At 55.9% G+C, this 20,541-nt stretch overlaps 9 protein-coding genes across 9 annotated transcripts; 5 read left to right on the forward strand and 4 right to left on the reverse strand.

Moving 5' to 3' along the window:
- Positions 1-1,409: 1,409 nt before the first annotated feature.
- L226DRAFT_615284 (zf-PARP-domain-containing protein) lies at positions 1,410-3,014 on the reverse strand. Its single transcript, XM_067686754.1, has 8 exons — positions 2,825-3,014; positions 2,608-2,764; positions 2,524-2,533; positions 2,405-2,470; positions 2,029-2,264; positions 1,946-1,954; positions 1,821-1,884; positions 1,410-1,769 (listed from the first exon to the last, which is right to left on the reverse strand). Exons 2-8 carry the CDS (start codon positions 2,681-2,683, stop codon positions 1,454-1,456), a joined length of 777 nt encoding a protein of 258 aa, XP_067532335.1. The 5' UTR covers positions 2,684-2,764; positions 2,825-3,014; the 3' UTR covers positions 1,410-1,453.
- Positions 3,015-4,095: 1,081 nt separating this feature from the next.
- On the forward strand, positions 4,096-5,371 carry L226DRAFT_554333 (uncharacterized protein; the record flags this gene model as incomplete). The annotated part of the gene is made up of 5 exons (XM_067682992.1): positions 4,096-4,367; positions 4,421-4,498; positions 4,557-4,865; positions 4,979-5,190; positions 5,248-5,371. The coding sequence occupies exons 1-5, from the start codon at positions 4,203-4,205 to the stop codon at positions 5,369-5,371; spliced, it is 888 nt and encodes a 295-aa protein (XP_067532336.1). The 5' UTR covers positions 4,096-4,202.
- Positions 5,372-5,593: 222 nt separating this feature from the next.
- On the forward strand, positions 5,594-9,370 carry L226DRAFT_537766 (WD40 repeat-like protein). The gene is made up of 12 exons (XM_067681373.1): positions 5,594-5,902; positions 5,961-6,329; positions 6,385-6,477; positions 6,530-6,719; positions 6,772-6,913; positions 6,969-7,147; positions 7,200-8,050; positions 8,109-8,259; positions 8,316-8,414; positions 8,472-8,987; positions 9,057-9,142; positions 9,197-9,370. The coding sequence occupies exons 1-12, from the start codon at positions 5,866-5,868 to the stop codon at positions 9,268-9,270; spliced, it is 2,787 nt and encodes a 928-aa protein (XP_067532337.1). The 5' UTR covers positions 5,594-5,865; the 3' UTR covers positions 9,271-9,370.
- Positions 9,371-9,646: 276 nt separating this feature from the next.
- On the forward strand, positions 9,647-11,759 carry L226DRAFT_615287 (uncharacterized protein; the record flags this gene model as incomplete). Its single annotated transcript, XM_067686755.1, has 5 exons — positions 9,647-9,820; positions 9,883-10,135; positions 10,202-10,552; positions 10,610-10,722; positions 10,774-11,759. 5 exons carry the CDS (start codon positions 9,647-9,649, stop codon positions 11,668-11,670), a joined length of 1,788 nt encoding a protein of 595 aa, XP_067532338.1. The 3' UTR covers positions 11,671-11,759.
- A 1,566-nt stretch (positions 11,760-13,325) lies between these two features.
- L226DRAFT_426969 (uncharacterized protein) lies at positions 13,326-13,773 on the forward strand (the record flags this gene model as incomplete). The annotated part of the gene is made up of 2 exons (XM_067674657.1): positions 13,326-13,385; positions 13,438-13,773. Coding segments are annotated over 2 exons (396 nt in total), but the record flags the coding sequence as incomplete, so codon positions are not given.
- Positions 13,774-14,377: 604 nt separating this feature from the next.
- Positions 14,378-16,713, reverse strand: L226DRAFT_467991 (Fet3 protein; the record flags this gene model as incomplete). Its single annotated transcript, XM_067676104.1, has 9 exons — positions 14,378-14,775; positions 14,835-15,025; positions 15,089-15,446; positions 15,500-15,659; positions 15,714-15,934; positions 15,991-16,165; positions 16,222-16,312; positions 16,366-16,509; positions 16,565-16,713. 9 exons carry the CDS (start codon positions 16,711-16,713, stop codon positions 14,378-14,380), a joined length of 1,887 nt encoding a protein of 628 aa, XP_067532340.1.
- On the reverse strand, positions 16,690-17,332 carry L226DRAFT_168398 (uncharacterized protein). Its single transcript, XM_067672599.1, has one exon. It carries the CDS (start codon positions 17,236-17,238, stop codon positions 16,729-16,731), a length of 510 nt encoding a protein of 169 aa, XP_067532341.1. The 5' UTR covers positions 17,239-17,332; the 3' UTR covers positions 16,690-16,728.
- A 99-nt stretch (positions 17,333-17,431) lies between these two features.
- Positions 17,432-19,181, forward strand: L226DRAFT_537770 (iron permease FTR1). The gene is made up of 6 exons (XM_067681374.1): positions 17,432-18,097; positions 18,159-18,275; positions 18,332-18,403; positions 18,456-18,590; positions 18,644-18,749; positions 18,812-19,181. Exons 1-6 carry the CDS (start codon positions 17,653-17,655, stop codon positions 19,137-19,139), a joined length of 1,203 nt encoding a protein of 400 aa, XP_067532342.1. The 5' UTR covers positions 17,432-17,652; the 3' UTR covers positions 19,140-19,181.
- An 80-nt stretch (positions 19,182-19,261) lies between these two features.
- Positions 19,262-20,273, reverse strand: L226DRAFT_168558 (uncharacterized protein). The gene is made up of 3 exons (XM_067672602.1): positions 20,161-20,273; positions 19,911-20,081; positions 19,262-19,844 (listed from the first exon to the last, which is right to left on the reverse strand). Exons 2-3 carry the CDS (start codon positions 19,948-19,950, stop codon positions 19,384-19,386), a joined length of 501 nt encoding a protein of 166 aa, XP_067532343.1. The 5' UTR covers positions 19,951-20,081; positions 20,161-20,273; the 3' UTR covers positions 19,262-19,383.
- Positions 20,274-20,541: the final 268 nt, after the last annotated feature.

The following is a 20,541-nucleotide window of genomic DNA, read 5'->3' on the forward strand; positions in this document are numbered from 1 at the left end:
AAAGTCCGCCTGGAGAGCGCTGCTGCTCACGCCTGGCCAAAGCGACCACCACAGCCCGCGCACGGACCTCCCTTCCTCCCATGACGTCCCCGGCGACTTCGCACTTCTTCCCCCTCCCTTCGCTGCTCATTCTCTGAATATCTGGGCCTTGTGACAAGCCTTGGGGGCCCACATAAGGCCGCGCGCGCAGTGGCACAGCTGCTCTCTGTACTGATAGGGTTAGGGTTTACGAGTATCATGGGCCGTCTTGCCAACGGTGGCCACGCTCGTCTCCTACCACCATTGTGTCGCAGATGACTCCAATCAGACTATTGTCTGGTTCGCCTTTAGCGGCCAATGCTCGTATGGATTATATCATTGCACATTTCAAGTCCGCGTGCGTTCCACCCTCCCGCCAAACGCTTTTTGCTCAGGCTCGGCTCACATGCAGAATATTATTGCAGGAATTCGAATGATCTTATTCGTAATGTTGCTCCGCCGACACAGGTGACGAGATAGCCAACTCTATCGTGCGGTCAGAACATCGCCGCCGAATCCACTCAGTCGCCAAGGACGAAGATCCCATCTCCCCGCCAGACCTCCTCGCATGAAGTTCCTGCACCGAGACGTATGTACAGGAACGTCGTTGCATCCTGACGGTTCGTGTGCCACGTATTTTTGATTACTCGACCGCTCAAATCTCCACGGTGGTCGTTGGTCGTGTGAGCCTATGCAATAGGCCAAAACACAGTAGCGATTCCACGGCGATTCCGCACCGATTCAAGCTACCGATTCCGCAGCGCTTCCAGCGAAAGCTACTGAAGACACACTGGCTGGTATCCCATATTTCTGCTAGTTATTATTTTACCGAAGGAGTGATTAGGAGAACTTTACATGCCATACCAAACCGTGCATCCTAGCGACTCAGGTGGCATCATAAAAACCCGCTCAGACTCGTGGGAAGTCCTGGAATCGCCAACTCAAATCGGTGCGGAATCGCCGTGGAATCGCTACTGTGTTTTGGCCTAATACAAGCATGGTCCCGATTGCGATGCGTTCTCGCGTCTCAATCGAGCCCATGTTCGTGTGTAGCATCGGGGGATCCCTTGATGTCGTAACCTCATCATGCTAGCAACGAGTCAACCGACGTCGATCCGAATGGACCGTCGAGTTGCGAATTCCCCCGGTCTTCATTCGACCACTCTGGACTGTTTGCCGTACACCGCGCCGCAATTACGCACAACCAAGGTTGAGTGCGGTGCTGGCCCCATTCCGGGTTGATAGTCGCTGCGTACAACACGAGTACAATCTGTAATGGCCTATGTAATCGATTATGTGACCAAGACTAGACTTACCACAGAATCCTTCACCACGATTCGTAGCGTGTTCGATCAAAATATCCTCTCGAACTTGCGGCTTTGACTACACAAACTTCTCGCTACCTCGGACCAAGCTGGAACCTCCTCCCAGTGCTCTAGTTATTCGTCTCAGGAGCTGACAGCGCTGACATCGAGCTATTAGTAGTGAAAAGCCCTGTAGGTGGCACTGGCTGGGTGACGCCCATGCCGCCGAACGATCCTGAGTCGCCCGCCGCCTCCTTGCCAGTTTCAGCGACCTCTCCAGGACCCTTGTCGTCGTCGGGGATCTTGCCCTCCTCCCAGGCACGCTGAACCTTCTCCTTCTCGCCCTCCTTGAGGTTATCAAAATCGTCAATCTTGGCAGGCTCATCGTACGACGCCTTCAACGCCTCGACGACTCTGTCCTCTGCGCAGCCCCAATGCTGCCAATAGCTGACACTGACATGAGTAAGAGAACAAGCAAGGTGAAGCATGAGAGCCTACAGGCTTATGTCGCCACGGAAGTCGACTTCTATGCCAAGGCGGAAGAGGCCCTTGCTGATATATTCTGTGGGCGTGTATATAATATAATTAGCTACTTGCCTTAGTATGCAGCGCAACAAACACACCATTGCAAACTGGAACAGTCGATTAAGCAACCAGAACATGAGCGGGACCGAAACCATCGTGCATAGTGCCACACACCATGCACCTTGGCACTTCGACCGACGGGATAATGCGTATCCAAGCTTGAATACACCCTTCTTTGCGCTCTCGGGGATGTCTTCAGGCGCGACATGGCCCTCCTCCCATGCCTTCTTGACACGCTCCTGATCCTCCTCGCTCAGCTCGTCGAAACCGTCAAGTTCTTCGGCTTGACTGAACGACTTCTTTAAGTTGTTGAGGATGTGAGGGGTGACACATCCCCAATGGCGCCATTCCCATGGACTGCGTGATCGAGCGTTAGCGGTTAGCTGACTGCACTCCACAGCAAACGCGCGCCCGTCGCAGCCTTCACACTATATCATACAGCCATATATTGTAGAGGAGATCCGCGCGTGTTTACTGGAATAGAAGAAACCACTCACAAGGCCATGTTTCCCGCGAACGAACCGAACCTCAGTCCGCCCTTTTCGATATTGGTGCCCTTCCATCTGGAGGGACGTGAGCAATAATGAACCAACGCTGCACCTAGATAGATACGCACGGCCTCGGGCCTGTGACGCGACGGCGACGCGTGAAACGCGGTGAGGACCAGAGTACACGACGCGGGGCGCGTAAACTGGCTCACCTGTGCACCTCGAGCGCGAGCTCCTGGTGTATTCGAGACGGTAAACAGGTTTCTTGTCACCTTCCCAGTTAGACATCGTGCTCAAAGTTGTGCGATGGTGGGCCGGGGGGAGTGGGAGAGTTTGTGTTGGGAGGCTTCAAAGTCCGCTTGGAGAGCGCTGTATGCCAGTGAGCAACCTGCTCACGCCTAGCCAAAGCGATACAACCCTCGCACAGACCATGAAATGCCTAGCGACTTCTCCCTTCTTCCCCCTCCCTTCACTGCTGCTTCCTAGTGCATTAGTTGGCATGCGTGGCCAGATAGAATCCGGATCCCGTGGACTAAGCACGACGCGATGGTCGTGACCGGGCCAAACTCGAGCGCGAAGTGAAGACACCACAGTAATGGCTGAAAAGACAAGTGTGGTGTGTGGTGGGCGGGTTCCAGTTGTGCTTTGTCGGACGAAGGAAAGAGCTTGCCCGAGGCTACGCCACAGGCGAATCTCACAAGGAGTAAACTTGTCACGTGACCGTACTGGCTTCGAGCATCCTCCCGTTGTCCCGCAACTCGGTCCTCGACCCTCCGCTGTAGTATATCGCTCCCTAATGTAGGAGCTGTGAAGGAGCCTGTAAATATATGGGCCCTGCCACAGGCCTCGGGGGCCCAGGATCTCTTTATCAAGGTTAGGTAATTCACGAGTAGTATCATGGGCCGTCTTACCAAAGCTGACCATGCTCGCCTCCTACTACCATCGTGTCGCAGATGACTCCAATCAGAAGACTATCGTGTGATTCACCTTAATCTCGGTTTTACTGAAGTCAGCCTCATACGTTGCCCGGCTGGTACGTCCGTTCATCTGCCAAACGCTTTGCTCGGCTCACATGTAGAATATATTGATAGGAGGTCAACGATCTCATCTCTCAGCCAGACCCCCCTCGCACCGAATTTCTGCACTGGAACTTCAAGACGTACGGAACGGCGGTCTCTTGTTCCACGTATTTTTTTATCACTCGACCGCTCAGATATCCACGTCGTGTGAGCCTATACAATGCTTCCATGGTCTCGATTGAAATGCGAGAACACATCGCAATCGAGACCATGTTCGTGTATGGCATCGATCGGGGCTCGGCGATTTCTTGATGTCGTAACAGGCCTCATCATGTCAGCCTCGAGTCAAACGACGTCGATCCGAGGGGGCCGAGCTGCGAATTCCGCCGGTCTTCATCCGACCACTCTGCCGGACCCTTTGCCGTATGTATACAGTGTCGCACTTTCACAAATCCAAGGTTCGGAAGTGCGGTGCCAGCCACAAACCGAGAGGTTCAGGTCTGCAACTTGGTGGTCCCGGCCTTCCGAACCCCAATCCATGGGTGTTGCGTCCGTCTAAACTGCAATCCGTGGTCGTCACTTGCAGACCGTATTGAAACGGTCGCTCCATCTCCCCGACGCCTGTACTCCACGTATCCTTTATATGGCAATGCGCGCGGAAGGAGGGATGTGTCCGTTCGAGGACGCCCCTAGAGGGGACCTCACACGCATATAAGGACTACCTCGACGGCCGGTACCTCCACCACACTCACCTCTGATTATACCCGCGCACATCTGCCTGACACACTATGTCTAACATCGCAATCAATTACATCGATGTCTGCTACTGCTCGTTGTGCGACCAGTACTTCCCCGACATCGGGGCGCGGGCCGCCCATGTGCAGTTTGCGACAAACCACCCCAAGTGCGAGAAGTGCAACATTCGCTACGCGAACGGCAACGCGCTGAGAAATGTAAGTTGCCGATTCCTGCTATTGCCACCTTCTCTCTGACCGAAGAATGACAGCACTACGTCATCTCACGCCGTCACCACTACTGCTCGGCATGCCGTGTCGAGTTCAGGACGGCCGCCGGCTTTCGTGCTGTTAGTCCTCATTATCACGTGTACCTGACACAGAGGCTGACAGATATCACAACTACAGCACGTCGAGTTCACCGCCATCCACTGCGGCGACCTCGACGATGACTCCGAAGGGGACCAGCGCGAAATTGACGACTCCTACGAAGGCTGGGAGGACGATATCGGGGCGATCTACTTCCCTGAGGAGAATGAAGAGGACTACCAACCGCCCGTGTACCAGGACGACTTCATCGACATCGAAGATGAGTACTGGGATGTCGATGATGAGCCCCTTCCGCAGGAAGACGAGGAGGCTGACTACAACGGCTGGGCTCCGGTCCCACCCGCCTTCGCGGCTCAACCCCAGGGAGCTGAGGCTGACACTAGTGAGGTCAATACTCTCACTTCGGTCCCGGGGATTCCGACACGGTCGCTGACTTCTGATTTTCTTCCACCATTTTCACCACCACGCGCGCACCCTCCTACTTTTCTACCGCAATGAAGGTCCTCTATGTTGCTCCCATACTCAACACGAGCTCCGCCGGCGCATCTGCCCCCCACATCTGCACGGACGCCTGCAAGGCCAAGGCCGAGTCGTGCAGCCCTCCCACTATGACCCGTACACACTCTGGCCCGGCCTTCGTCGGGTGTCCGCTCTGTCTCGAGGAGGTTAACCGACCGTGCGTGACGCTCTGCGGTCACGTCTTCTGTGCAGGGTGAGTACTTTCCTGTGTTTTCGCTTGAAGCGCCGTGCTGACATGGGTTGCTTGCAGATGCATCACCCAAGCGCTGAATGCGAATCCGCAATGCCCTGTGTGCCGTGTCGCTGCTGGGCACAAGCAGCTGCGGAGGATTTTCTTCAGCATGCCGCTGAACGGTCCTCAGATGACGGCGTAGGAGATCGTCATGGACAGGCAGTTGTTAGTCGTGGATTTTGTGATTCGGAACGGACTTCGGACTCTGAACTCGGAATGGATATTATGGACTAGTACTGTTGCTATGCATTCGGACATGACATACCCTGCACGCTGCATTGTATTCCTACCCAGTATTTGCTGAAATATGCATCCATGATGTCGAGTTGAGACTTTGCCATGAACCTGCCTCGAGCCCTCTCCCGTTGGAACTTCGCAGCCACAGTGAGCGCTCGAATGCGCAGCCACCGGAGAACTTCCGTACTGTGCTGTGTGCATGCGTGAAGTTGACCTCGGGGCTTGCAAGTTGCATTAGGCCACCGAGTCTGTCGAAGTCTGTGCCACCATCTCCGGTCTATCTTATTCTGCTGTTCTTGTGCTCTACTTCTCTGTACGCTATCTGCTGCTGTAGCTTCGCTATATCTGGACGCTCCTCCGCCGGCGGACACGACTTCAAGCCACCCCTGAGACACAGTCATGAAGTTCACGAAACCATCATGGGTAATGCACAAAGGTCTGCCCCCCTTCCATCCCTCTCCACCCTCCAAGCGAAGATGCAAACCTGCACCCAGACTCGGCCATGCGCGCAGACGACAAACGCGTCTCGATATTCTCCTGCCATGTGCACCCGGACGGCTCGCGAATCGCCACTGGCGGCCTCGACGCGAAGGTGCGCATCTGGAGCACCAAGCCGATCCTCAACCACGCGTCCGAGCTCTCAGGGCGACCGCCCAAGAGCCTGTGTACGCTCACGATGCACACGGGCCCGGTGCTGGTCGTCAGGTGGGCGCATTCGGGAAGGTGGCTCGCGAGCGGGAGCGACGATGAGATTGTGATGATTTGGGACTTGGATCCCACCGCGAAGGGGAAGGTCTGGGGCTCGGACGAGGTGAATGTCGAGGGGTGGAAACCCCTGAAGCGACTGGTCGGTCATGAGAGTGGTGCGTCTGCCTTTCAGCTTTGCACGACCTTCTCAGCTCACACAACTTGGACTAGACGTCACGGACGTCGCATGGTCCCCAGGAGACAGGTATCTGGCCTCAGTAGGGTTGGACTCGGCCGTGCTCATATGGTGCGGGTACACACTAGGTGCGTCATTACGACTTCTCTCTAGCACTCAGGGAAGCGAACGACCGGATAGAACGACTGCGCAAGATTGAGCAGCATCAAGGGTTCGTCAAGGGCGTATGCTGGGACCCCGTCGGAGAGTTCCTGGCCACTGGTTCTGACGACAGGTCTGTGCGTATATGGCGCACGACCGACTGGGGGCTTGAGGCGGAGGTCCGGAAGCCGTTCGACCACTCCCCAGGGACGTTCTTTAGGCGGCTGAGGTATGTCTAGCGCCAGCCTTTGTGGGTCGGTTTCTCATGCCCTTCGTCGCAGTTGGTCCCCAGACGGCGCACATATAACGGCGTCAAACGCGACGAACAACGAGGGCTACGTCTTCATTGCGGCGGTCATCGCGCGGAACCAATGGACGGCGGAGATCAGCCTGGTGGGACACGAGAATACCGTAGAAGTCGCTGTACGTACCACTGCACGAATAAACTTGGTTTCCTCTGCTGAAGTTCTGGCTGTAGGCGTACAACCCGCATATATTCCTGCGCGACACGTCACAGTCGGTGACTGCGCACAATATCTGCTCGGTCGTGGCGCTCGGAGCGGACGACAGGGCTGTTTCGGTCTGGCAGACGAAAGCCCCCAGACCGCTCGTGGTGGCTAAGGACGTCTTCGAGAGACAGATTATGGACCTCAGTTGGTGGGTCGTCTGTGTGCTCGCAATCTCTACCTTGAGTCTTACTAGTCTGTAGGTCGGCAGACGGTCTGACGTTGTACGCAGTCTCGTCCGATGGGACTATGGCTGTCTTCAGCTTCGACTCAAGCGAGATGGAGGGCATCGCGCCGCTGTCCGCTCAGGAGCAATACCTCAAGCGCTTTGGTTTTTCCCCTCCGCCCCTACCAGAAGGTTATTCTCACCTATCCGCGCTGGAGCCTGCCAAGCCACAACCCAATCGCATCACCCCTCCGCCCTCTCCCCGCGCACAGTCCCAGGACTTTGGCAGCGCCGCAAACGCCGCGCCAGGCGGCGAGCAGGTGCACACGCTCGTGGCAAAGCGCAAGCCGAAGAAGCGCATCCAGCCCACGTTCGCAGGCTCCATCGCGAGCAGCATCCCTTCGTCTTCCACCAACGGCATCAGCGCGACTGCCGCGCGCTCTTCCAATATTCCTATCTCTGTCCCCTCTACCTCTGCGCTGCCGCTCTCCGTCTCGCAGCCGTTCGGCACGAGCACGAGCTCGTTCGGGCTCGGGCTTAGCATGGGTGAGAGCGCAGACTTCCCGATGGACCTCGATGGCGAGGTGCGCATCAGCTCGCTCGACACTGGCGCGCACAACGGGAAGGGCAAGCGGAAGGCCGGGGACGACCTCGATGACCGCTTGGCGAGCAAGCCGAGGACGCTGGGGGGGGATAGGGTCAGGGATACTGTTCCGGTGAGGCCGCTTGCTGGGCGTGCTGCACCTCCGCCTGTTGGTGGGGCAGGGATGTGGGCAGAGGGATCGGTGCTGGCGGGGAGACTGGAACCACCGCAGTTGGTTACCTATTTGAAGGCGACGGTGGAGGGGAGCGAGGATGTGTTCGAGGGGAGGAACGCTGAAGGTGATGGTGCGTATCAGCGTTTCATCTCGAGAAGGGGCAAAGCGCTAACCACCCTTCGATGCAGAGCCGAACGAGGTGCTGTATGTGAGCGGGAAGCAGACACAGTGGCTTGACTACTTGCCGTCGCCCATACTTGCACTCACCGCCACCCCGACGTTCTGTGCGGTCGCGATGCAAGACGGGACGCTTACAGTGTATTCGCACACCGGTCGGAGGTGCGTCCCTGCCTGACCTATATCCTAAGAACGAAGGAGGCTCATGTCCTGCTCAGGTTAATGCCCCCACTGAGCTTGGGGTCGCAATGTTGTGCACTGGCGAGCTCTCGGAATATGCTCATGCTCTTGACCATCTCGGGCATGTTGTATGTTTGGTACGTGTGCTGTGAAACCATATAATGCAGGTCAAAATTGCTGACAAGAGCCTCTAGGGATGTGAAGAAGCAAGCGGCGAAGTTCCCGCCAACATCCGTTTCAGCAATCCTCGGCTCCTCTCCCAACCTGACCATCATCAACGCCTCGGTCCGACCGAACGGCGCTCCAGTCATCCAACTTTCCGACGGCGTCGCGCATTCATACGACTCATCGTTGTGTGTCTGGACGAAGCTCAGCGAGCCATGGTGGGCGGAAGGCTCCGACGCGTGGCAAGGCCGGCAGCGGACCAACAACCAGTTCACGCGGGGTGCGCAGCCACTCGCCGCCCTGGAGAGCGTGATCAGCGAGCGCACGGCTTTGGATGACGGGCGCGCGGAGAAGGTGCGACCGACGTGGTGGAGCGCAGCGATGACACTGGGGCATTTGGAGAGCAAGCTCCATGCAACGAAGGCATTGGAGAGCCCGCAGGAGTACAAGCAGGCACTGCTGCTGTATGCGAAGCGGATTGCGGATGAGGGGTTCCGCGGGAAAGCGGAGGAGCTCGTGAAGGAGCTGTTTGGGCCGGTGTATTGGTGCGTGGATCGGCGTGATAGTGTCGGTGTTCTAGGGGGCGAGAGGCTGATGAGCAAGCGGCTTGTTAGGCGGCCGGGAAGAGACGATGCATATTGTCCTACGGTGTTGGGGATGTCGAAGCGGGACTTGCTGAAAGAGGTTCTGAACATCTTTGGTGCGCCCCTTCGTGTTCTCTCCACTGCGAGGTGCTGACACTGGGTTATCTCAGTACGGAGCAAGACATTGGCAAAACTGGGTCAGGACTGGCAGGATACACTGAAGAAATCGCAGAACGACGACTGATGGGCTTCTGTTCGACCTATTGGCTTTTGCATTGGACCCTACCGTACGATACGGGTGCTTGTTTGCATTTAATATTATTATTTGATCCTTTACCTCTGCCTCTGTTCTTGAACAAGTGAATTTGGGACGTTGGACGGTTCAAAGACAATGTCCCGAGCATTGAAATATTGATGCGTGACATGGCCAACCACAACAGTCACGCTTCGTTTCCTTTTACGGACAATAGTCGGCGCTTGCAAACGTTGATTCGGTTGAACGTTGAACTTCGCCATTGACCACCACAGGACCACCAGCAAATCGATGACCTCCAGATCACCTTGAACTTCCCTCCACGTCGTTGTCCTTCTGTCATCACACATTTCAGTCCTGCCATAACATGGCTCAGAATCAGATAACACTGCGCTACTTTGTGTTTCGATATGGTGAACTCGGCCGTCAACACTTGTTCGTTAACGTCCCCTCGAGTGCTACTATCCTCGATGTCATCCGCGATGTCATCAAAACGATTGGATCGGAGCTGGTGCGGGCGGAGAACACTGTGCTCTGGAAGGTGAACCGATGCTGCAAGTTAATCCCCATTGCGACGGGGTTACTGACAGCCACTACTGTCAGCCACGCACGTTCTTACCAAAGAGTGACCCTGACCGCTTGGTTTCCTTATTGAAACAATACGACCATGATCTCAGCAAATTCTGCGATGCGCTAGACAGTGAAGCTGTCGTATCAGACATCTTTGGTGTTGGCGTTCGGGCAGACACCATAACAACGCTTGTGGTGGAGGTCTCCAAACCTTACAAGGCGGTGACGGTGGATGCGGCTGAGCATGCGGACGAGGCGAAGGATGTTCTCACCAAGCTTAGGAAAGGTATGGGTATACCGTCTTTGCACTCGTGTTGTATGTAGCGCAACCAGCTCATACCTCACATTCCAGGCTTGCAGAAATTGCGACAGTCGGGACCCAGTGGCACGCCATCTCGAAATTGTCAACCGAACCATTACCACGAGCATCAGAGTGGTGAAAATCCTATTCTCGACGGACGATACGGCAACAAACACACCACAATTGCTCCCCCAGTCGAAGATTTCCACTACGCCTTTGCACAATTCAAGGCCGAGTGCCACGATGAGCAAACACCACTCCCGGAGGAGTTCGTTCGAAGAATTGGGGAACTCATGGATACTGTTTCTCAGATCAAGGTTGACGACGAGCTCGGTCGTCAGGCGAACACACGATCTCTTCTCAGCAATATCCTCTCCGCTACCTTCGGACAAGTCGTCAATAGTAACAAGACGTCGGCTGATCACATACAGAGCTAAAACCGTGTCCGTCCTCCATTAGGTCTTGCGGCGCTGGCCATATTGGAGGAGAAGGACGAGCTTGGCACTAGTGGCGATGGCTCGGTCCAGGGCTCTTTCTCCTACCTTCAGCATTGGATGGACCAAGGTCAAAAGGTAGGTGCCTCCCCCTATTGTGAATTGACCTCCTTATTGACGAAGCATTAGCGCCTCTTTGATGCATGCTTCTGCCCTTCCTTCATCATCGCTGTCGCGGGGTCCTACATCATTATCTGTGGTGCCATATTCACGGGCAGTGTGGTCGTGCACCGTCTCACTGACTACATCTGGCTGGCCAACAGCCGGTTAAACGACGACGCGAACGCGCACCGGATCGCGCGCGTCTTCCTCGCACTTGGCAATGCACTCGTCCGGTTGCGGGATTTCTATGAGCAGCTGGAGAACCCTGGCCCGGACGACGTCCCGCGTTACTTCCCTTTGGCAACCGCCTACCGCGATGGTGATCGGATCGTCAAGTTCAGGTATACCAGCTACCTCAAGGACGTCGCTGAAAGTTGCGTCACCTACAGAGCCGTCGAGTGCGAGAGTGACCAGCCGCGGGAGATCGTCGTCAAGTTCGTCGAGCACTACGGAGACGCCGCGCACGAGCTCCTTGCATCCCACGGCCTGGCTCCCAAGCTACTGTACTATGGCAACATATGGCTTGAGGGCCCGGAGGCTAGAGGCTGTGGTTCCCGCCGGATGGTCGTAATGGAGTACATCGAGGGCGAGACGGCACATGCGATGCTTTCCGCCAGCAAGGAACGTGCCGTTCCTGATGACGTGCGCGATGCAATCAAGCGTGCGGTGAAACTGCTGCATGAGAATAAGATGGTGCATGGCGATATTCGGCTGGGGAACGTCATCATCGCGAAGCCGACTGGTGCAGAGGGCGAAGACACGGGGAAGAGAGTCAGGATCGTGGACTTTGACTGGGCGGGAACCGAGGGCGAAGTGCGATACCCGCTCTTTCTTTCGAAGGTCATTCGGTGGCCAGCGGGCGTGGACGACGACGCACTTATTCGGCCTGAGCATGATGACGAGATGCTTACCAGGTTGGACTAGACCTCAAGGAGTCTGCGGTTCAAGTGAGAGACCGACTTGTACCCATCCGCCTGTACTATAGTGATATTGACTATCCCAAGAAACCCTCGGATCGTGGATGTGTTGAATCTACGTGTACCTTTATCACCGCTACCCTTTGAATGATAGGGTGTTACGCCTTCTTGCATGAGAGGTTCCACATCGTCCGACTCATGCATTGTCCATGGGGAGCGGCAACGCCTGTTATTTTGATGGCCAGCTTATCGCAGTCGGCGGAGTTAGAAACATGGAATCAGTTTCTTGATCTCATCTAAGCGGCGCCACAAGAATCTACGCGAGACACCGTGTCTAAGCGAGATGGTTGTGGTCTCTCTGTGTCGCGCGTCCGACGCCTCCCACTTTGCGAGTCGTACATGTTCTGTACTTCATCAAGACTCAGATCTCTCATAATATTAGATCTAATTGTCCATATCATCAACAATAGAAACCAAACCAAATGAGAACACTTGTCTAAAGGTTGCGTTACTCGTAGGCACCTCGGGCGCTTATGTGTATTGTGGGGCACAACATTGCGCGAGTTCTGCAGTCCGCTATACATGCCTTCATGCCATCTTCTTGGCACAAATCGATTCAAATATGTTATTTCTCAAGATTGTCCGTCTCAAAATGAAAGATCATCGCCAGTTGACCACCGTACAGCAGCTGGTACAACTTGACCAGCTTACATAATCCAGGATTTATGTTCTCTGCATCGGGCATGGACATGGTTGAGCTGCTCCATGTGAGCTCCGGAGCATTGTTTTTAATGTGCGTCTTGTCTGGCGTGTATTCAACCCCTCATGGGAAGTAAATCAGTTGTGGAGAGGTTGCATTGTCTTAAGCCTCAATTCGCCCATCTCGGGCGCTTATGTGTATTGTAGGGCACAACATTGCGCGAGTTCTGCAGTCCGCTATACATGCCTTCATGCCATCTTCATAGCACAAATCGATTTAAATATGTTATTACTTAAAATTGTCCGTCTCAAAATGAGATATCATCGCCATATGACCACTGTACAGCAGCTGGTACAATTCGACCAGCTTACATAATCCACATAATCCTTGATTTCACCACCTTCTGCTCATTCCTAGGACAATCGGAATGGAAAATTTACTCAATTATATCTATTCAAAGGTTTCGTGTACAAGATCTGGCCGATGACACGCATTTGCGGACTGCAGAAAGGGCAGACCATCGCAGAACTCGCATCCATGACAAGCGGCTGCTACGCGGCGTATCTCAGATGCACTTCGGAGTTCGGCAACTCGGCAGCCCAACCCATCTCATCTCTTGAGCCGGAGACGCCTGTCCGCGCGCTAACGAAATCTCGCAGGGCGGTTGCCCCTCCCCATTGTCCATACGATACTGGGCACGTCACGTGCAATGCGTGACGCGTGAGCGCCTCTCCCCCGCTCCGGCGCACTGCAACTCGCGCAACCGCGCTGCGCTCCTCTGCTTCCCTCGCCTCCGTCGTGTCATGTAGCATGAAGCTTATAACTTTCTTATGGTACGCATGAAGCTGCAAGAAAATGTTTATTTGTGCCTGATCGTCCTCATACTACACAGGTTCTTCTGGGCTTTACTGTTCGCGCAGTTCGCGCAGGGTCAATTCACCAACAATCCTACTAATGCGAGTAATGGAACGAACCTGGTCTGTCTACCTTTCGGGACCTGCGAGCCTTGTCCGGAAGATGCAGTACGTGTCCTCCTTCCTTTATGTGAGCTCCCGAAGCCGACGTCCGTCGCAGTTGCACGAACCCTTCTGCCAACCGTTTGGCAACCGGCGGCTCATGCACTGTGTCCCCGCATCCTCCACAACTACCCCTGGAACATCGCCCACTTTGCCGCACAACCACTCCCCAACAGAGTCGCCTCAGGGCGAGATACCAGCTTGGGAGTCGTGCGGGCGGATAGTGGAGAAGGAGCGTGCCGACTTTTACGAGTTCTTCGCCTGCAACCTCTTCGTCGGTGTCCTTGCCATTGCCATACTCCTCGCGCGGTCGAAACGGTTACAGGCGTTGCAGGCGCGGCAGCTTGCCGCTCGGATAGGACTGGTCAGGAGTGTCCCGGCGGGGTGGTCGAGCACATGAGTGGGAGAGGAGAGGTCATGCATCTATACATATACCCACTGGTGAGTGTCCGTCTCTCGTGATCTTCCCTCGCGAATCGCGCCGACACCCCCGCCCTAGCATTGTACCCATAGTCACATTAGAGACGTACACTACAGCATTGCAATCGCTATCCCGCTATCCCGCCCTACCAGTCTTGTGCCACAGTCGCATACACAAACTTGAACATATCATCTTTGGTAGGTATGAGACTTGCTCTCGCTTTCTGCGCCTGCTCACGTGGGAACAGATGAAGAGGTTTACCTCCTCGTCTACGGCCCAGAGAAGCTGAGTCCTGAGGGAGAAATTGAAGAGCGCCGGACCCTTCAACCTCTCTCTACGATACCGTTCAATGAGAACTGGCTGTGTCCAGAAGCGAACAACTCTATGCAGTCGAATCAGTCTCCCACTTCAACTCCACGATGAATACGAAGAGGGCATGACTTCGTCAAAACTCGTAGCTGTTACATGACCTGTGTCTATGCAGCCACGGGCCTTTTACCATAAGAATACACACAAAAAAACAGACAGAAACGTCGCTACACGCATCGCACACTAGCAGGGACACCTCCCGCCCGCCTCAAGACCTAATCTTCTTGACGAGCCCAAAGAACCTGCCCCGCTTCTCCTTCGCCTCCTGGTGCTCCCTCGCCTCGTGCTCCATCTCCTCCTCCGAGATGTGTCCCCCAAGCGCATACCACGTCACCGAGGCCATCCCGATCGTCGCCGTGAAGACGCACCCAAACATCGCCCCGATGCCCTTCGCGTGCCAGCCGTTGTTCTGCGGGAACGGCCCGGACGGGAGCCCGGTGAGGTCCGTCGCGGACGCGTGCCCCGCGGCGTTCCCGGACGTGGGCATCCCGAGCGCCTTGCATTGGTCGAACATGTACTGGGGGATGTTGTTGTGCTGCTGCGCGATGAGCGGCGCTTCGACGAAGGTGACGGCGAGGCCGACTTCGAGATGCCATTCAATGTGGCCTGTGTGAAGAAGGGAGTCAGCACGGATGTGAGAGTGTGCGTTGAGAGGGGCAACGTACAGTGGAAGAACCAGACTCCGGGGTTGTCGGCGACGACGCGGAGTGTGACCGAGTTCATAGACGGGACTTGCACGGTGTCGCGGCGCATGGGGTTCGGCTGGCTCTCGTTCAGCGGCGGGTTCAGCTCCGGGTCGTCAGACGTGTAGTCCTGCGAGCGGCCGACGAGCTGCATCTTGTGCCCGTGCAAGTGGCTGTATCAGCTGTGGTCAGCGGCCAAACTACCTTCCTGCCAGGACGAGAAGAAGAAAACGTACAAGGGGTGCTTGCCAGCATCGCCGTTCTTCAGAACAATGTCGAACGTCGTGAGATGGTCGATGACGAAGGCGGTCGGGCCGTACGCGCCTGCGGTGGTCGCGTTGTCCCCGAGCGACATCTCGGACATGATGGCGGGCACGAGCGGGGTGTTGTAGGTGATCATGTTGAACATGGCGTGGTTTGTGCCGTCGTCCATGGTGTCAAAGAGCACCTCGAGCTCGATGGTGCGGTCGGCGGGCTCGAGAGGGATGACCTCAAGCGGTACCAGCGAGAGGTCATCGACGTCGTGGTAGGCGTCAACGAATCCGAGGTCGGTGAGCGATGCGGAGGAGTCGTAGGTGATCGAGGAGGTGACGTCTAAGATAGTCATCGTCAGCTATGTCCAAACAGTGAATAGAGATGATACGTACTAGGGTTGAGCGCGTCAGGGACGGTATCGAACATGTCGGTGTCCATGTTGGCATGGATGGCCCAGTTCGCGGAGGTGTCGTTGCGTGCAGTGACGAGGACAGAGTACCGTTGGGCTACTGTGATCGAGATGAGGTCAATGGGGGACTCCTCAACGTCCGTCTGTGAAGAGGCGGTTAGTACAAGACTTAGCATGGAGAAGCGTGGACAACGTACGCCGTCGACCTCGATGATGCGCATGTCATGACCGTCGATCCAGAAGAAGAACGCCGCAAACGCGCTCGTGTTGACGATACGCAGACGGTACGTCTTTCCAGGCTGGAAGGGGAGCGTGGCGTTCTCGTTGAAGCCGACCTTGCCGGTGACGGGATCAGGGTTAGTGCCAGAGATAGGACCGAGGTAGGTAGCATTTTGCGCGAAGTAGATCAGTGCCGAATCTGCACATATATAGGTCAGGCAATATACGCGGGTAGAGAGACACGCAAGGACGAACCTGGTACAGGCTCGGCTCCGCCAGGGTTTGCGATGCTAACGAACTCCGCCAGCAGTTCGGAGTGCTCATCGTGGTACCAGTCGCCGAGGACTACCGTGAACTCCTCGTCGTAGGAGTGTGCCTCCTTCTCCGGGTGGATCACGACTGGTGCGCGGAGACCGTCAACATATTGACCCTGTAAAGCGGGGTGAGCTCGTCGATAACACGACGGCAGATCCCGGGAGTACTGACCGAAGCATGTGCGTGAACCCAGTAGGTGCCCCACTGGCCAGAGGAGTTGATTGGGACGACGTAGTCGAAAGTGGAGCCCTTTGGGATACCACTGCATGTAAAGTCAGTGAAAAGTACCGTGACTGGCGCACAAGGCCAACATACCACTGTGAGACACCCACGGCACCGTCCATCCACGACGTCGAGTTGAAGAACATGCCGTGGTGATGGAGAGAGGAGGGCTCATCAATAGAGTTGGTCGCATGGACGATGAGCGTGTCGTTTGTCGTAACGTCAATCGGCGGTGGTCTGACAAAGAGCGTCATATTGCGAAGGCGAAAGTCAGACACAGCTAGATACTTACGGCCAGGTGCCGTTGACCCCGATGACACGGCGAGGCTGGAGACCGTCCGGGTTGGCGTTCTCGACATAGGTGATGTCCCACCATAACTCCTTGACTGCCGCGAAGGCAGGAGAGGCGACGGAGAGGAGTGCGAGTACGGAACACTTCATGTTGTACAAGGGTCGTTACGCGGTACCGAGGGCCCAGAGGAGGTGGCAGCACTCTCGGAGCGAGAGAGATGCTGGGAGGCGGAGGAGATAAGATATGGGGGGTGGGCGAGGAGAAGACCGGGGTCGGGGCGAGGCATTTTGAATGGAGGCAATATTGCGGGAGTTCATGGAGGTCAGACGAGATTTCTTCATCCGAAACGATGGGATGGAGTCGGGAGGCCGGGCAACATTTGGGGACGATGGTGGCGGGAAACCTCGATCAGAAATTTTATCAGATAACGGCTGGACCGCACCTGGATCGCCGGGCGCCCATCTTATCAGATAGCTATTTCCGTATGGTCCCTTACGGTCCTGGTTCTTCAATCCATGCACCACGGGGTCTTCTCGGGCTTCTAAGTACTTCGACACATGTTCGGCATTGTTGAACTGCGAGGATGTTTCCCAACACCAGGACCTGCCGACAGAGAGGTCAGTGCGCTCTCCCCACGCGCACAGAGAAATTGAGCAGAGGCTGCCGTTGCACATTCAGGGCGGCGCTGTCAAGGAGCTGTCAGGTCCGTCATACCGACACACCGAGCGTCGCAAATAGCGTCTGCACCTCCATATTCCCGCCATCACGCAGTCTGGAAGCACGGAACCACACCGTGCCCATGTCTGATGACTCCTTATCTGATAAGATTGTCCCGGCCGACCTCGTCCTCGGTATCCCTTCCCCACCCATTCTCTCGAGCGGGGTCCACCAGGGACCGCCTCAGTCCTTTCGCCGAAGAATTCCGGGCGATCAAATTGCCCACTCGATCACGTCGCGTACTTTGCGCGCACACCCTCGACACGCTACATACTTAATATCTGCTCGAGGCTATTTCGCGCCCAGGTTCCCTCGCCCTCCCCCAGTGCACGAAGCCCGACACTCCCCGTCCCCGCACCCTCTCGAGCACGATGGCGAGGAACGTCTTCTCCGTGCCCATCTTCTTCATCGTCTTCCGCGAGACCCTCGAGGCCGCCATCATCATCTCCGTCCTTCTCGGTCTCGTCGAGCAGATCATCCACCAGGACCCCTCGCTAATCCCGGGGGCCGTCGCGCCCTCCACGATCACGGCCACCTCGGACGACAAGGAGAAGGAGAAAGAGACGGAGCGGCCTGCGCTCGAGAAGTCCGACAGCTCCGCCTCCAACCCTGGCAGCGTCGTAGCCACTCCCGTGCTCACATCGGGCGAAGAGCCCCAGGCAGACACCAAGCGGGTCCTCCGCAAGATGCGCATCTACATCTTCTCTGGCGCGTTCCTCGGCTTGTTCATCGCTCTCGCTATCGGTGCGGCGTTCATCGCCGTCTGGTTCACCCAGGCGAGCGACTTATGGGCCAAGTCCGAGGAACTTTGGGAGGGTACGTGGCCGGACTTGCATGAACGCATCACATACCTTACTGATGAATATCTGCGACGCAGGTATCTTCGAGCTCGTCGCATCACTCATCATCTTCGTCATGGGTATCAGCATGCTCAAGATGGACCGTGCCAAGGCGAAATGGCGCGTCAAGCTCCAGCGTGCTTTCACTGGTAACAGTGAGTAGCCGTCTTATGTCCAGGCGGAGACGCGACTAACCTTCGACGCTTTGCAGCTGCCGATCGGGGTGCGCGCACTGGGAAGTACGTGCTCTTCCTCCTGCCCTTCATCACTGTGTTGCGTGAAGGTTAGTTCCCTTCCCGTGGTCAGTCAGTGCAGGCAAGCTAACCTTTCCGGAGGTATGGAGGCTGTCGTCTTCGTCGGTGGTGTCTCCCTCGGCCAGCCGGCGACTGCGATTCCTATTGCTGCCATCGTCGGTCTCGTCTGTGGTCTCATCTGTGGATATCTCATCTACGCGTTCGCCAGTAGGACGAGTGAGTGCTTTATTACTAGTTCAGGAAAGTCCACATGCTCATGGTTTATGCAGCGCTCACGGTCTTCATGGTCGTCATGACCAACTTCCTGCTCCTCATCGGCGCTGGCCTCTTCTCGAAGGCAGTCTGGGCATTCCAGGAAAATGCCTTCAACCACCTGTACGTATCTCGAACAGCTCATCCACGGACCAAAGCACAGACTCACAAACGCAATTCACCAGGCTCGGCGCAGATGTCGACGACGCGGGAGGCGACGGTCCCGGCTCCTTCGACGTGCGTGGGAGTGTGTGGCACCTCGACTGCTGCAACCCGGACGACAACTTCGACTCGGACGGCTGGACGATCTTCTCCGCCATCTTCGGCTGGACGAACAGCGCAACTATCGGCTCCGTGCTCTCATACATCTTCTACTGGCTCGCTGTCATCGTCGTCCTCATCTACCTCAAGTTCAAGGAAGGCCGCACCAAGCTGCTTGGGAGGGAGTCTGCTATGGGCCGCAAACGTCGCGAGCGGAAGGAGGCTGCTGCCGCTATTGCTGAGAGCTCGTGAGCCGCTAACGTTATCGCGGTGTTTTTGGAGCTGTGGGGCGTACAAAATCATGAATGGCACGATATGATATGTTTGTAAACTCACTGTAGTAACACCGTATTGCATTTCGCATTTCTTTTTCATCATGGCTAGTGGCATGGTCGTATGGGACCAGTGCATCGTCTCGGAGTGAGCGCGTGCCCGTGTTCTTGGTCATGCGACTGCATGCGGGATGTCAAAGAAGCTTTCGTGTGTTGAGCGATGGTTATTCGTAAGCCCCATGTTGTTGGTGCGGGAAGCCGGAACCAGATGAAGGCATAACGCGCCCTCTGTCGATCGCATATGCCCGACGTACCCATGCTGTCGCATGTGTGGGATCCAAGCACCACCAATTCGACATAGCACCGTGATGAGGAGCCGAGACAACCGTGCGGTCGTATTTTGAGAGCATGTGCTCCTCCCCTCGCGGTTTGTGCCAGGCGCCCATCGACTTCTGTTCCATGAAGTGAAAGGCGCGGAGTGGCGAGAAGGAGGGACCGTGGTATCTGACTGTATGTCGCCATGGAACGGTGGAAATACCAGTGTACGGCGCTCTCGGTTGCCACACCCTTGGCGATGCACATTCGGCACCGATGGACGAATGTCGGAGGAATGGGGTGTGAAAAGGGAGCATGGATATTGTATTGCAGTGCCTAGTACCGGTAGTAACTAGTGAGTCCTGGTAGACTTGAGGCGACCAGTTCTCGTCAGCGCAAGAAGGTGAAGCCATAGTAAACCGTGACAGCGCCGTACCAGATGTGAGAATGGTGCCCCGCACGCCGTACTCGGCCATCCGACGGATGCTAGGTCATGTCCGAGCCGCGGAACGTAGCTGAACATAGCTCTCGAAGACGGAGAGGAACGGTCGACGCCACGACCGCCGCGTGGAGCTTCCGAACTTTAAGGTTTATACTAGGTTCGAGGCTAGAAGACCGTTATCATATCAGATAACGAGCTGCCAGAATAACCCCGAAACCGGCATAGCGGAGCGGCCCGCACGAACCTTGCATCTTCACATTGGTTTGCCTCCTAGAACCAATCTGAAGCCTCGCGGTCTCGATTCAAATTCCCCTGATACTTTAGTTGCATTCTTGAGGTCGTGTGAGCCCTATGAAGCTGAGTGCCGGGCTTTGTGATAAGACCAGACTACGGCACGACGAAAATAGCGCACATACCATGACCGTTGACTGTACGGCTTGAACGCATCAGGCTCAAATCGACACGGCCTCTCCGTGAGGGGTTAGACCTGAGTAGACCGACCGGCGATCCAGATGTTCGACACAGGACGGTCGTGCGAATAATGGCCGCCCATTCCAGACTTCGAGTGCAATGCCGAACAGGTATTTCCTAGCAGAGTGGATAGTATAGCAGCGGTTAGTGCATG

Source organism: Lentinus tigrinus, assembly GCF_003813185.1.
Source record: "Lentinus tigrinus ALCF2SS1-7 unplaced genomic scaffold L226scaffold_27, whole genome shotgun sequence".
Lineage (NCBI taxonomy): Eukaryota > Fungi > Basidiomycota > Agaricomycetes > Polyporales > Polyporaceae > Lentinus > Lentinus tigrinus.